Source organism: Varanus komodoensis, unplaced genomic scaffold (assembly GCF_004798865.1).
Source record: "Varanus komodoensis strain SLA01 unplaced genomic scaffold, ASM479886v1 scaffold49, whole genome shotgun sequence".
Taxonomy (NCBI): domain Eukaryota; kingdom Metazoa; phylum Chordata; class Lepidosauria; order Squamata; family Varanidae; genus Varanus; species Varanus komodoensis.
The window spans coordinates 195,234-211,017 of NW_025336072.1; the positions used below are offsets into that span (position 1 = coordinate 195,234).

Consider the following 15,784-nt stretch of genomic DNA (forward strand, 5'->3'; position numbering starts at 1 on the left):
AATCGTCCACGCCAGGGCTGTGGCCATCACGAAGCAGTGCACCAGCAATACCCAGAGCCAGTAGACCCCGCAGCATCTGGCCTTCCAAGATCTGTAAACACAGAGGCTCCACGAGTGTCTCCAGGAGGCACATGGCTTCTGCAGCAGGGAAGAGGAATCTGAGGGCTGCAGACCAAATCCAGTGAGCCTGGGGGCCACACACAGCCCTCAGGGGTTCTCTAGATAGCCGTGCCTTCTTCACGTGCCCTGAGCAGAGGCTGGCTCCTACACTGAACTTTCAAGGGACTATTCATGGTGCTGAGCCCCCTCTCTCCAAAATCGGTTCACAGAATCATAGGATCGTAAAATAGGCGAGGTGGAAGGGGCCAGAGGGCTGTTGTGTCAAAACCCTCTCTCCAGTGCAGGACTCCGGGTCAATCCATTCCTCTCAGATGGTTGTCCAGTTGTGTCTTGAATGCCTCCAGTGTGGGAGAGCCCACGATCTCTCAAGGCCATTGGTTCCATTGCTGTAGTGCTCTAACAGTCTGGAAATTTTTCCTGATATCAAGCTGGAACCTGGCTTCCCGTAAGTCGAGTCTATTATTCCATGTCCTGCACTCTGCGATGACTGAGAAGAGATCCTGGCCTTCCTTTTTGTGACAATCTTTCAAGTACCTGAAAAGTACTATCTACCCCCCCCCCCTTAGTCCTCTCTTCTTGAGCTAAACATGCCCAGTTCTTTCCATCTCTCCTCACAGGGCTTTGTTTTCAGTCCTTGGATCATCCTTGTTGCCCTCCTCTGCACCCTTTCCAGCTTGTTTGCATCTTTCCTAAATGGTGGTGCCCAGAACTGGGCACAATATTTCAGATGGGGCCTGAATAGTGCTGAATAAAGGAAAACTAGTACTTCGTGTGATTTGGAAGCGATACTGCTATTAATGCAGCCTAAAATAGCATTTGCCCTTTTTTGCAGCCACATCACATGGCTCAGCACCATGAAGAGCTCCTTAAAAGTTCAGCGTGCAACCCAGATCAAACACACAGACCCAAAAATATAGGAGCCCCCAGCCTCCGCTGGCCCTGTGCCCTTTCTGCCAGCTGCCAACCACTTGGTAGTTTCCTGGCTTTTGCAGTGTGTTTTTTTCCTCCTGTCTACAAGCTTGAATGCCCTTCTTAAGGCACGATTACTGAGGGCAAGGATTGTAAACAAAGCCCCTGTTTTTGCCTTCCGCTAAAGGAAGGTAACCCCCATTCAGCCTTCATTTTACCTACGATTTTATAGAATTAAGAATGGTAAAAATAGTTTGAAGTAGCCCAACATGATCCGTGGGTGTCAGTGCAATGTGGACACTCTTAAAAGCAAAGCGTTACTCACTGAGAGGCTGCGTGTGGGGAGTGTCCTGGGTTTCCAATCAGTGGCCCATGCGAATTTGCAGGGCTAAGCAGGAGAGGACTCTGGGAACGAGATGAGGACCCCGAAGAAGTGCTTTCCAAATATCTGCCTGAAGAACAAAGTCAAAGACAGTGTTTTGAGAGGAACAAGATATTTCCCCAGATGGCAATTATTTTTGCTGGAAAGCCATCTTGAGAATGGAAAGAGCTGGTGCACCATGGTTCTAGTCCTCATGCTCCCCAAAGGCCTGCTGTTTACCCCACTGGCAACAATACAGTTCACCCATATCCCTTCATTTGGCTCTATGAATGATAACTATGAGATTGGTCCCAGCAGGCCAGACTGGGCTCAGAAGCTGCATTTAGTATGCCACCTGTCCTTTCCTCCCCATACTCCCCAGGGTACCATGGAGAATGCAAGAAATTAAATGCTTCAGCAGCACCTCCAGTTTGTAATCAACAAAACATATCAGTTGCTAAACTACTCTGGATTTTGTAAGAAGAATTCCATCTTCTGGACAAGAGAGCAAAGGAAAATGCTGTTTGGTGTCCATGTTCCAGTTCCTCAGTGACTTCTTGGAGGACCAAGTTATGTGTCATCTGGTAGGAGCATTTGGCTGCACCTCCTGCTTTTCTTTAGTTAAAGCAGGCACCAGATGTAATATCATGACACTTCCCTTCTTCACAGGGGGCCACCACCAGTGAAATCATGGAGTGCAGCTGGAAAGACTGGGCATGATGAAATGTCTGGGAGAGGGACATCATGCAGCTTGGAACTCAGCACATGTTTTAGTAGTTCGGACTTGCCTGGCCTGGCCTGGCCTGCCCTGCCCTGCCCTAACCATGAGTGGGGGTCCATGGAGTATGACAGGCATCCAAAGAAAGCTTCATCAGGTTGGGCTGGAGTAATAGGATGTTAGAGATCTTTGGATAGAAGATGATGATGATGAAGAAGATATTACTGTACTGTTCCCATAGCCCACAGGGCTCTCTGGGTGGTTTACATAATGGTGATTAACAAGAAAATAACACGGGAAGCAACAGGATATAATAACATAGAAAGCAATAGCATCTTAAATGGTATCTATCAATAATAGCATATAAAACAGTAGCATATAAATAACATCTGAACAGTAAGATATAGCAATAAAACCATATGACTTTGCTGAACACGCTCTGGAGCTCAGCTTGCCCTTTTATCCCTCTGGAAGCTGCCTGCCCCTCCCAGGCTCTGTCCCCCGCCTGGAGAGTCTTAAGGACGTTCTCCAGCCTGGAGTCCCACACCGTGTGGCCTCTCGGTCTTGCACATTCCCGGCTTCGGTGAGCCTGGGGCACGGTGAGGCCCAGCTTGCCGGAAGGGCTGGTTCCTCATTCAAAGGGTGCGGGTTTCACTGGGGACACTCTGGCTCAAGGGGCGCGTGCTCAGGCACTGGCTCAGGCTGGTGGAACCTCCATTTGGGCTAGATTCCCGCCCCAGACTCTTGACAGCTGCCTTAGCAAGGGAGGCTTCTGATGGCAGAGCGCCCCTGCTGGGGATTCTGCAGACCTCCCCCAGGCAACTCCCATCTTTTGGGACACGGTTGCATTTTCCTGCTCTGAGCGTCTTGCCTCCCTAACAGCATCTGCCCGGTGGGTCCCTTGGGACAGTTAACACTCACCCCCACCATGGAGAACTGGGGAGCTGCGTGCTGAACCCGTGTTGCTGTGGGATCCAAATTTTTCCAACAGCTCAGAGAATTCTCTCCTGAACAAGAGAAAGTGATGTAGTACCATGTCCACACAGATAAAATATCACACTGGCATGTTTTGTACTTGGTCCAACCCCTTCCTTTGGCCCCACCCACATCTGGAATATGCCCCCGGGAGCTTTTCTGAGATGGAATTTGGCCCTCCAGCTGAAAGGTTCTGCAGCCCCGCTTCGCAACGTACAGTTGGCAGCAAGTGCGGCACTTGGCAGCCCGCCACTCGGCACACCAGCCCTTCCCCAGGCGGGTCCCTCAAATGTGGTCAGGCCACACCTCCCATCATCCTGGACACTTGTCCACGCTGTGTGGAGACGATGGAAACTGATCTGTGGCAAAGTCTGCTAGCTACCCCAACCCATGCATTGAAATTTGACTCTGCATATAATTTATTTTATGTTTATCCAACCTTTTTACAAAAAGAAAAGGTTTAGTACTGAATCTAAGCTACCTGAAAGGGTTGTTGTAAAGATAAAAACAGGTGAGGGGAAAAGCATCCCTAAGCTCTATGGGAAAGGATGGAATAAAGAAGAACAGTTCTCTAATACGGACAAACAAATCAAGCAAAATAATACAAAAGAATTTATGCTAAATTTGCACGATGTCTTTGGTTTTCTTCACAAAGAATTTGAATTATTTGGCATAGAATTTCACCCATTAAATTAAAAAAGCACTTCAGCTGAATGGGAAAGAAGTATATGGCACAGAATATTAATGAATGTTCTGGAATCCGGAAACCCTGCACGATGGGGCTAGGAATGGGACATTCAAAATCACCTAAGAGAGCTCATGGATGCTCTGAGCCTGATGCCAGTAAATGTTGTTTGGTGCCACACCAATTTGTGTCTTTTGTGTATGCATTCTTGTATACCAAATTTTAAGCCATAAAATATATCTAAAATAAAATAATAAAAATGCACCCAATTACACCCAGGATGCATGCGACTGTCTGCAGGGTGCCAGTATCAGGCCTGTGGTGTGAACTGGGGGCAGAGAATCTCTGTCCCATAGCCAAATTCAGCCCACCAGCCACCCCATCCAGCCTGAGAAGTCTTTGGAGAGGTTCCGCATCAGGGAAGGGAAAGGAGATGTGGAGCAACTGAGCCACGGCTAGGTTCCTAGGGCTCTCCCCTGCAGATCCCTCCACACCAGAAGCATCGAACAGCATTTCCCCAGAACTGAGAACCATCTGTCCCAGTCTTGTCAGGTTTGGCTCAGCCTTCACTGATCCTGCTCCTGCCTCCAGGTACACGAGGCCCCCCGGAACCCGGTGCAGCAGGTCAGGCATTGCGAATGGGGGCCCCAAGCCTCAGCAGCAAGGGAGCAGATGCCACGCAATCCGCCCTGCTGAAATGTTTGCCAACCATCCAAGACATCCTGACAACTCGACTCTCGCCAGGCAGCCGCAAATCAGCCTTGATGCGATTAGAATCGCGTTTGCAGCGTGAACTTCTGGTCATGCCCTGGAGACCCGAGCAGGACGCAGGCTGGGCCAGGACCGACCGGGCCCTGTGCTGATTGGCCGAGTCATCCGGGATGCTCAGCAGCTGACCTCCAAAGAAGGGAGGGGAGCGGCAGGGGAGGCATCCGGGCACATCCCCGGCCCTGGCCGCAGCATCTGCGTCAGCAAGCACCCCTGACCCTGATGTGGCAACCGGGAGGATTACTTCTGCAAGCTCAAGGGCATGGCAGAAAGATAATAAGGGATGAATAAAATAAAATAAAATAAAATAAACGGTAAAGAGGCTCACATAAAAGCTCTCTCTCTCTCTCTCTCTCTCTCTCTCTCTCTCTCTCTCTCTCTCTCTCTCACACACACACACACACACACACACACACACTGCCTTTTCCACTCCCCTTCTTCTTAATCATTGGTGAATTAAATATTTTGTGAGATTATTATGTAAGTGAAATCTCTGCAAATCTTCAGCAGCAACAACAAAACACTGATGACTGGCCAACTTCCCCTCTGGATAACCTTTTGCAGATTTACTGAATAACCAACAGCAAAGGGTGACTGACTGTAAACAAACCCAGTTCAACACTTGACTGCTTTCCCTGGATTCTGTTATATGCCTTTTATTTCCTGGGCATGCAATTATGCCGCCATTTAAAATACACGATTTAGCAACTTATGAGAAGACTTGGCAGCTTGGCACAGGGAAAACACAACACATTATCACAAAACCATGTTTGATTTGATCAGTGGAAGGTACTTTCTTATTGTGCAGAACACAATAGCCTAAGCAACCCAGTTGTTCCACAAAAATCAAAACCCCAACAACAATATAGTATCATTGCATCATATAAAAAGCATGCATTAAAAGCATATGTGATAGCCTATAAAACAAAACAAAAACGTAAAACTAGCATTTTAATAGGCAGTAATAAAAATCGGGGACCCATTAACAAAGCAAAGCACTCTGACCACCCACCGTCAAACAGCTGGCATGTGACCCTGAAGAGGTTCCAGGCTGCCGATATGGCCTTTGAAGTTGCCCTCCTGCCCAATTAAAAATCAACAAATCCTCCCGATGAAACTGGACACACTTGGGCTGCAATTCTGGGCACGGCTGCCAGGGAGTAAGTCCAGCTGAGCCCAGTGGGACTTGCTGCAGAGGGCACGCGCAGAGGAGCATGCTGAAGGGCACCCATTCCCCAGCCGGAGCGCAGAAAGCACTTACCGAGCATCGTCATCTCGGGCGATGAGAAGGCGCATGCGGCTGGTGGCGGAAGCTGTCCTGAGAATATCCACAGCCCTGTTGGATGTTAAGAAGGAGAGCAAGAACTGAGCTGCCACTTTAATTCTACTCCTGTTGTTCCTTTGCCCTCCCCGTGTGGCCCCGAGGCTCACATAGCCAGCGCTGCATTCTCCCACACCCGCGCTTTCCTTACGAGAAGCCCAAGAGGTAGCGAAGGGGCCAAGAGGAGGGGTCCTTGGTCATCCAGGGAACTCTGTGGCTGAACAGGGTTAACCCTCAGGCTTCCCTGGTCCTAGCCTGGTGTTGCCAGCACAAGCATCCACTCTGATGTGGCCTTTTGCCACAGCGCATCACCAAAATCCATCCACATTCTGATGGCAAACCAGAGCAGAACATTACAAGGACACATGTGGCATGAGAACCTGCTACATCTGGTGCTTTCACCATTCCAGAGTGTTTTTCTGAAAAGCACGTGAAAGCACAGGGCTGTTTGTTGCCAAATTCGGCAGGAGTGCCGGCCATGAGGGATGGGTGGGAGGAGAGCAAACGTGGCACCCAGATCCTCAGTGATCCTCCCCAGATCGGGATGCCCTGGATGGCAACATTCATCAGATTCAGCACGGTCCGGGTCAGGGGTGGTGGGACTTAGCAGCCGAAACATCTGCAGGGAGCCAGATGGGGGAAGCTGCTGCAGCCCCCACGCGCGCCGGCTCTTGGGCAGTGACGCGTTGAGGGGTGGAGCGGGGCAGAAGGTGATTCTCACTCTTCATCCTGCCGCCATGTCCCCAGGTGTGACAGTTCACTATTTCCCTTAGAAGGGAACAGCATCTCTTCAGTTATATGGGAGGAAGGAGTGAGTCGCACTAGAGCAGCGTGCAGAGGCGTCCTGGCCCTAACCAGTGGTGAACACAGCCACCGAGAAGGGTAGCTTTTCCTGTATGCATAGTGCTGCTCAGTTGCACAGGCACATTAACATGGCAGAATATTAGGAACTGGGTTCTCTGTGTGTCCATGGCGTGTGCGCACATGCATACTGGGGCAATGTGCATTGGGCAGTTAACACGCACGAACCACCAGCCACTGCGGGCATCCACTCCACTTATTTGAGGGTGAACGTGCGAATGATCTTCCCATGATTGCCCTCAGCCTCCTGCCATTATGCAAACTCCCCAGTGGGCCCTGGGGAAGGTGCGTGCCCACCGGCATTTTGCACAGCGTTCCCCTCTTGTGCGTAAACCCAGCAGGCCTCGAGGAACATGCGTGACCTCAGCTCCATTTCATGCTGTTGGGATGTGGGTTTCCCCCTTCTCTTTTCAAAACAGGCTGTTCTTTGGCAAAAGCTCTTTATTTTAAATGTACATCCAGAAAAATACAGCCAACAAAGAAAGTCTCTGAGCATGCACAGAGCAGTTTGTTGAACCCGAGCTAGAACCTCTTTCCAAGAACCCTCCTTTTGAGTAACCCTGGACCCCGCCCCTTGGGGGGCTTCTGGAGGTGGGCGAGTCTCCTAGCTCTACTCTTGCTGGCTGGCCCTTCTCTCCTGAGGCTGAGTCATGGGGTCAAAGTTCACACCAGGCTCATCCAGCTCCTCTCCCACAGCCCCTCTTGGCACTGCCAGACCCTGTTGCTTCCCAGGGTCTGCCTGAACCCCTGAGATCAACTCTTCCCCACCACCATCTCTATGGTGGAGGCCTCGTTTGCCAGGCCTCGCTGTCCTTGTTTAAAGAGTCAGGATCAGCCCGGCCCGGAAACACCCGCCAGGAGCGACTGCCTCCCTCACGCCCAGCACACACACGCTGTGGATGCTTTGCCCGGCTTCTAGCACTCCTTAGGACTTCCCATATCTCAGCAGTATTCTGTGCATTCTTTGGACAACATGCCAGATCGCAAATAAACACTGGAAAATGAAATCTATGAATTGCCCAATGGCTGGAGAAGGAGAAAAATATAGCCAATAGATACACTGTCGCCAAGGTCTCTTAGGCTTTAGCTTGTCATTGGGGATCCAGATTTCAGCCCACTTCCAAAAATTTCTGAATGGATTTCTATCCTTCCCAAGGAAACCCCTTTACCCATTCTAGAACCCAACCAATATACATAGCAAGAAAACCCTTACCTGCACTTGGAATAAGGACACCAGTAAGCCAGGTCCATATTTGCTGAGTAGACCCTAGAAATAACATAGCTAAAAGCAAACCTTGAATTCTGATAGCCCACCTCTCGCTTGTGACCCCAATCAGACTGTCTCCATTCACTTCTAAGATTTGGTCACCTGGTTGCAAGCGGCCTTGAAAGAAAGAAAGAAAGAAAGAAAGAAAGAAAGAAAGAAAGAAAGAAAGAAGTCATATAGGTGAAAACAGAGAACAATAACATATTCCTGATGAACTAAATATGTGCTGTGAATTATTACTAATGTATACAGTATCACCAGCAATTTACATAATGGTTAACAGAGTAACATGAAAAACAAACCAGCTGGAAAAGCAGATCAGAAAAATGGCAAGGGTAGAGCAGGGGAATCCCCCATCTGTGATCCTTACAGCTTGTAGCAGGAAGGGGGGCCATGACAGTGCTGCTCCACTAAAAGTCTCCTCATCCTTTTCCTTTGGGAGTTGCATCCCAACAGTGTATCAAAGGCCACGGCTTACAGCATCTCAGAAAGAGGCCATGGCTGGCTGGTATTCTGGCATGCATAGACAGAGGGAGGGAGAAATATTCAAGGCTTCCTCAGCACAGGCCCCTGACCTGTGCTTTCTCCCCACTCCTCAAATGTGGCTCAGACTGATTTCACCACGGAAAAAGACATCTGCCTCCAGCTACACAGGTCTGCCCCATGTGCTGCAGCATCCTTGATAAAAGCCTGGACTGTCATGACACCAGACAAGCAGAATCACTTCCCACACCCACTCAGGGACCCCGAAAAGCTGCCACGGACCCCAGGCTCTGTGGAGGCCGAGGATCTCCTAAGGAGCTTTTCCAAATAACTGCATGACTCAAATTCCACAGCTTGAAGAAGTCAATGACTGCATTAAAAGCCTCTTTCACAAATGCCGCCTTTCTCATCCCGGTGCCCTGCAGTTCCTCCAGACCAGAGTCTGAATCTCGGGCACTTGTCCCGGTCAGCGCTGGGAAAATTTGCTGGTTCAGCGGCAGGATAGCTGTCCATGGTCCTGAATGCTGGAGCCCAGGCCACAAAGCATCGCTGTGTCTCTGTCCAGGGTCCTGACTGTGGCGTGGCACCTAGTCAGACCCTGCACCTTGGACTTAACTGGATCAGGACCACAGCTGGGAATCATTCCAAGCCATTCAGAAGGGTGGAAATTGTAAGGGGAAAAAATCAAATCACTGAGAAAGTAACCCTCCCCCAATCACCCTTTTCTCTGAGGGAAGACAAGAAGAAAATGCTCAAAAATTAGCTCAGAAAAGTCTCCTTTGACAAATATCATTTCAGATCAACTAGAGATGTGAAAGCTTGTGTAGAGGACAGGAAAAACTGGGTAATTTCAGGGGAAAATGTGGAAACCTAGTTTTGTTTTTTAATTTTAAACTCTTCTCCCCTCCACCTTTCTCGGGGCTTTCCCACACACTGAGACCTCCAGGATGGTGCTGCAGTACTTTCCTGAGCTGCCTGCTTCTTGGTTTGCTTTCATTCCACCCTGACTTGTAATCAGCCCTACCAGGAACTATTCCTGCATCTGACCATCCCGAGACATACAATTCACGCTGGGCCTGCAAAGAGACCCCGAGAGCTCCAGACTGGAATGAGAAACAGAATAAAGGGATGTGAGCCTGGTTTGCTACCTCCAGGCATCCGGACCACTGCACCACATGGACACTGTTTTCTTGCCCTTTGCAGCTGCTCAGTTCCCAAACTGCCTTCTTTCTGGGAAACTTAGCGGGCATCAGCCTTCCCCAAACTAACATCCTGCAGATATCTTGGACTACAGCTCCCATAATTCCATAGGCAAGGGTTCCAGCAATGGTAGTCCAAAACATCTGGAAGACAGGTCTAAGAACAGCATCACAACAGTGCCACCACCCTTCAGAAAGGTACGTAACAAGCAACTCACCATCAGCATAAGCAATGCCTCCTGGTAAGATTCTTTTGACATAAACTCCATACTCTTCTCCATTGACTTCTTTAATGCCTCCGATCACTTTGATACCTGTCCAGAAAGAGAAAAAAGATACTCTCTATGTAGGAGCCACCTCAGCTCCATTTTTACAAGGCAAATCTTGTCTATGCCCTGGTTTAAAAGTTGTGGATTCTCCTTCAAGGAACCGCCCCCCCTCCAGAACTGTGGTCCAGTCAGAGTAAAGAAAAGGGAACTATATACAGAAACGAATGCGCACTCACCTACAGCCCAGGCAAGGGCCATTGCTTACATTCAAAACTGTCCATTTGTCCCTGGAAATATTAGATCGTGCAAAATGAACACTTATTTCTTATGTGCCTTGCTCCTCTATTTCTAATTATAAGGTACGTCTGAAAATGCTCCACATTTTTCCAATCTAGTTATCAGTGGAAATATTTGATTTTCACTGAAGTGACAGCTCAGCTTTAGAAGCAAGAGGCAGCACTGGAGAAGAAGAGGCACACGGCAATGAACGGCTGGGCTCCCTTGATGTCATGGCAGAAGGGCGCTGGCTGAGGGATCTCTGGCTCCCGCCGAGTGAGCCATGCTGACTGCAGAGGGGGAGGAACTTGCCAGGCAAAAGGAGGAGGCACGCTCATTGCCTGGGAAATGGGGAATCCAGGACATAAGATGGCAGCAGGTCTAAGCATGGAGAAAATGGGCACTGAGGGGAACAGGGCTGGAAGAGACAGTAGTCCATGGAAATAAGCTCAAGAGGGGCAGAGAGAACAGTCCTCTATTTGAAGCTCTGCTGGTCAGATATGGGGGTATTTATGCATTGCTTTTTGCAGGCCTAGCAGTATGGACTTGCTTGAGCTAATTAAGTTGTTAAAATCTGGCATTAGACGTTAATGAAATGTTATGATCTCTGTACTGTTATTTATATTCATTTTACATTTACTGTATTTTGTCAACTGTTGTATGCCACCCAGAGAGATTCAGCTGTTGGACAATATAGAAATAAAGAAAAATCTGTACATCGCTCTGTGGACACACTGACAAATTAAAGCGAGGCAGGTTATAAATACTCTTAGAATCAATGAATGAGTGAATGAACCCCGCCACCTTTCCAATAATAAGCACCTCCCAGAGAAGAGTGGAATGCTGAATGTCCACAGAGCAAAGCTCAGGTCTGTGGACCAGTCTGTACCCTTTTATGGTCTCGTGAATCAAAATGTTGCCTTCTCACTCAGCTTATCATGTGCTTAAGGCTCACATTGGATGACTGCCAGAACTTCGGACACGGCCATGTTCTGGGGCTTCCTGACGCTGAAGTGACTCTGGCCACCCACATGCAGAACATCTAGAGTATGACTAGGAAAAACGCCAAGCTGAAAACAGTTGGAGTAAATAGTCTGGGGGTTGGGGAGTTGACATCCCTAAACAAGTTGACCAAGGGCTAGAGGGATAGGAAAGCTGAAGCTCACCAGTGCCCATCTCCGGGGTAGCATGCCACCCTTGGCTTCATTTGGACCCATCCCTTCCCTGGTGACCCAGTGTGGGGAAAGGACAGAGGAGGAGGAAAAAGGGGAATGGGAAATGGCTAAAAAAGAAGAAAATGCCTCTCTTTCTCACAAGAGACAGAAGGCGAAAGACAGGTTTGACTCTGGCCCTGCTCACCAACAACATGCGGCCCCTGAGCACATTCACAGGGAAATGTGGACTTGGGCAAGAAAAGGGCTGCGTTCCCTTGACCAACTAGCTAGAAATGAGTAGGCAAACTTGCAGTATTCATTCCTGATCCTATTCATGAAGCATTTTTTGTGCATCCTAAAGACGTGAACTGAGGATTCAGCCCTGCAGCTTTCTGCAGGGTCACAATGGGGAGGGAACCTGTCCAGTCAGTGTGACTCCTGGGTCAAAATTAGTAGTTTCTTTCCAGCTGGAATTGCTCCCACAATTTAATAATTCCTGGGGAACTTTGCAATGATTTAATGGGAAAAGTTGCTCATTGAAGGTTGTGTGTTGTGCATTTCCCCATTAAATTAATCATTATTAAATTATTTTCTTTTCTAGAAAAACATTCAACTGATTACTTAACAAAACATACATTTGGTTACATTCTTTGTTTGATTTTAAAATATTTCCATACTGTCTGTCAAGCAAAATGTATCCAGGCAATGCACATGATAAAATATAAATAGACATGATCACTGAAATGATCAGCTGTACCACATTATTATCATCACATTGCACACCTGCCTATTTATTTGATTTCTATCCTGGCTTTTTTCTCCTTTTAAAGAACTCAAAGCAGCTTACACCATTCTCCTCTTGCTGCTTTCAGTCTTATCCTCACAACAACAACCCTGTGAGGTAGGTTGCCCTGAGAGTCTATGACTGGCCCAGTCACCCGGTTGGCTCCATGGCCGAGTGGGGACTAGAGCCCTGATCGGCTGGGCCCCAGTCCTGCGCCCTTGACCACTGCACCGCACCGACTCTCTCTCTTTCGCCTCTCCTGAAGAACCCAAGATGGCCTACAAGGCTCCCCTTCCTTCCATTTCACCCTCACAGTGACAAGCCTGTGAGCTGGGCTAGGCTGAGGCTGAGTGACTGGCACAAAGCAACACACGAGGAATAGCTGGACACACCCTGCCACAACCTCACACTTGCATTCTGCACTGGCTACAACTTACAGAGTCCGCAAGATGTGTCGGGGAGCCTGTGTGTGTGTGTGTGTGTGTGTGGGGTGGTGGTGGCTGCCAGCACAATTTTTAACCTTTAAGTTAGGAGAGGCTTGGCTAGATTTGGCAGAGACGATACCTGCTGGGTTTGCAGTTCATGAGTTGCAACAAGTCCCAAAAGTTAAATCCCACCTTGACTTAAAATTCTGGGTTGAGCTGGAGAAAATATCAGGTACCAAACCCCAGGCAAAGATGCCAAAGGAAACTCCTGGAGAGTTGGTAACATCGCAGTGATGTTAGATCTCATGAGGTTTGTGCATGTGGGTGGATCTTGGGAGTAGGAGCTACTCGCTGACAAGACAGGGCTGCAGCCTCGTGGGGGTGCAAGCAGGACTGGAGGCAGGTCATGGTGACGCTCGGTGGTTCGGGGTGGAGCTGGAGGGAGGGAGGGAGGTGGCACCAGCTGAAGAAAGTGCCAAGCCAGCCTTTGCCACTGGTGGACGGCTGGGCGAATGCAGCCTCCCCCCCCCCCCCCCGCGTCGTGCAGCCTGGAGGGCCAGCTGGGGCAAAGGGGAGAGTGCTGGGCTGGGAATGGAGACATCCGGGGCACAGGACCCCACTCAGCTCTGGAGTGTCTGGGTGGCGCTGGGCCAGCCATGGGCCCTCAGCCTCACCCGCCTCACGGGGTTGTCCTGAGCACAAAACAGGAGAGCCTATATGCCACGCTGAGCACCATGGAGGAAAAGGCAGGACATGAATGAGTGAGCACAAGTAAGCAAGCAAGAACCAAAACCCAGGCCAGAGCTGGAGCAGGCCTCATTGCTCAGATGAGGCCCAACTAGCCCAGGAAGGCTTCTGATCACTCTTCTAGCCGGGGGGAGCCAACGGCAGCCCGAGCCAGCAGAGGCAGTCTAGAGCCTGAGGGTCTCTCATCCACGGCTCAGTGGGGCAGCCGCTGAGCCTGGGCAGAGGCATTCCTGTCACCTCAGTAGGTGTGGGAAACTGGGACCAGAGTCTTCTCGTTTGCCAGGGAGCTCTGCTCTGGTCTGGATGCCAAATGCATTTGCACAGGAGTGCGTGCCCAGTTTTCCCTGCCCCGAAAACATGGCCTTGTGCCACACACGAAGGCAACGGCAGGAGTAGGAAGAGCTGGAACGGCCCTTTGAAAAGTGCCATGTTAGCCCACAATCCAGGAGAGATACACAAGTGCCGATGGGCAGAGATGTAGACAGGAAGAGGAAACAGGGAGAGCGCCATGGAGAAGGAGATGGGGAGAGCTGGGGCAGGGCCAGGGGGCAGCGAGGCCTGTGACGCTCCTGCAAGGCGGCTTCGTGATATTTCTCACACTCACAGGGGAGGGAGGGAGGGAAGGAGGGGAGGACCGGCCCACAACAGTCCAGTAGGACTCATCTGTCGTGCCCACGGAAGCTGCTCCCACCCCACCCAAAACCAACATGCCAGCTTTGTATAAGCCTTGCAGGAAAATGCAGCACAGAAAGTATGACGCGATCCGGGGTACAGTGCCAGGAACCACACTGGGAGGCTGCCCTGGGATGAGTTCTGCGGCAGGCATGTGAGTCTGGCACTCTGGTGCCTGGCTGAGATCATCGCAGATTGGACTGAGAAGCCCAGGATTCACTAGCGGGGCTCTCCGCCAAGCACTCCTTATTCACACGGCTTTCCAGCCCATTCTAACCTCCTTTAGTTATGGAATCCTACTACGAAGTATGATGGATACTCGCCTCTCATCCTCATGAAATGCACACTCACAGAGCCAGGTGTGATTGTTTTGGTTTAGCACGTGGACTAGTAAAAGCAGAGGTTCCTAATAAAGAAGTTTCAAGTCTTTTGTCGCACAGTTCCCTCTAGTGGCGAGAAACAGAGGCTGGTTGCAAACCTCAAGTGAAATTTGGCTCCAATTTAAAATAATTCAGAAAATGCAGCTTGTGAAAGACTGGCAAATCTCACTTTGGAAATTTGCATTTTGGAGATACGCGGTGGTGGGGAAGAAATCCATATAAATTGGAAGCCCGCTTGATCCTTTTTAAGGTGACAAAGTGCATCAACTTCTGTTCAATGGCTTTGGACCTTGTTATTTTACCTTTAAATTGAAAAGCATCTTGAATGGGAAATCGGAGCAGGGAGCGGGGGAGAGAAAATTATGAGAATGTAAATTCTGCAAGCACATCTGAACTAGGAAAATGTAGCTGAAGGGCGTCCTGTAAGTACATTTTATTATGCTCCATTCATGGGCAATGATTGCAAAATCATTCCCAAAGAATATACCTTCATTCAGTCATTTGATGGATCCAACGTGAACTACGTTGTGCATCCACTCCAGAGTTTACTCTTAATTTTTAAGAACTGAGACCTCCCCCAGTTGGTTTGTCTCCATCCAGAGAACCTTAAAAATTCAGCGTGCAATCCAGAGTCACCGAGGAGGCACTTCTGCTCTCCTTTGCGCCGCTCTGTTGACATTTGCTGGGGCGGGGGAAGTGGGGCGAGAAGGGCAGCCACTACGAGCACTTGGGGCCTGCGCTGCCCTCCAGAGGAGCGCTGGCATTTCGGTACATGGACTCTACGGCTGTGCCCGAGGAAGAACGAACCAGCGCCTTAGCGTGCGGCTTTGAGAGGAGGAGCGGTCGTTCCCCAGGCCCTTCGCTCCCTCGCTCGCCCTTGCAGCCCTGCCTCCTGGACCACGTCCCGGGCTATGCTCCCGAGGTGCGCTGGGCTGCAACTGAGGGCTCCAGCACGATGCCCGGGGGCCCGGAAGCGCCCCGGGGACACCCCTCCCGGGGCTTTCCGGACTCCACTGTTTTTGTGCCCAGATCGCAGCTTGCGTTAGGAGAGAGCAGCACGTACTAACCCTGCAAAATAATTCACCGTCATAAGCCGGCTGCTGATTGCACGGCTGGCCGAAGGGGTGGACGGGGGGGGGGGGAGAGAAGCCGGCGGCAAGCGCTGCTAATTTGCTGCCACCGGCGGCGATGTGCAAGGCAGGCGGGGCAGGAGCGCACGCCTTGCCTGCGGGCGAAACGGCGCTCCCGCGACGCCCCCGCGACGCCCCCGCGTTCTCCTTGCAAGCGATGGAAGCGGCCCCCACGCAGCTTGCCTCCTCCGGAACTGCGGCTTGTTGTCGCTATTCTGGCAAAAGCAGCGGCCACGGTGGGGAAGCGCACAAAGGGCCACGTGGCCAGAGGGCCACAGGC

The 15,784-nt window shown here is 50.3% G+C and overlaps 1 protein-coding gene across 1 annotated transcript in view; it reads right to left on the reverse strand.

Moving 5' to 3' along the window:
- Positions 1-11,201, reverse strand: part of LOC123031105 (syntaxin-binding protein 4-like) — a 44,544-nt gene extending 33,343 nt beyond the window's left edge. The window contains exons 1-4 of the mRNA XM_044445572.1: positions 11,168-11,201; positions 9,886-9,981; positions 8,033-8,102; positions 5,798-5,872 (exon numbers count right to left, since the gene is read on the reverse strand). Of these exons, the coding sequence (XP_044301507.1) occupies positions 5,798-5,872; positions 8,033-8,102; positions 9,886-9,981; positions 11,168-11,201 (275 nt within the window). The remainder of the gene's footprint in view (positions 1-5,797; positions 5,873-8,032; positions 8,103-9,885; positions 9,982-11,167) is intronic.
- Between the last annotated feature and the right edge of the window lie 4,583 nt (positions 11,202-15,784).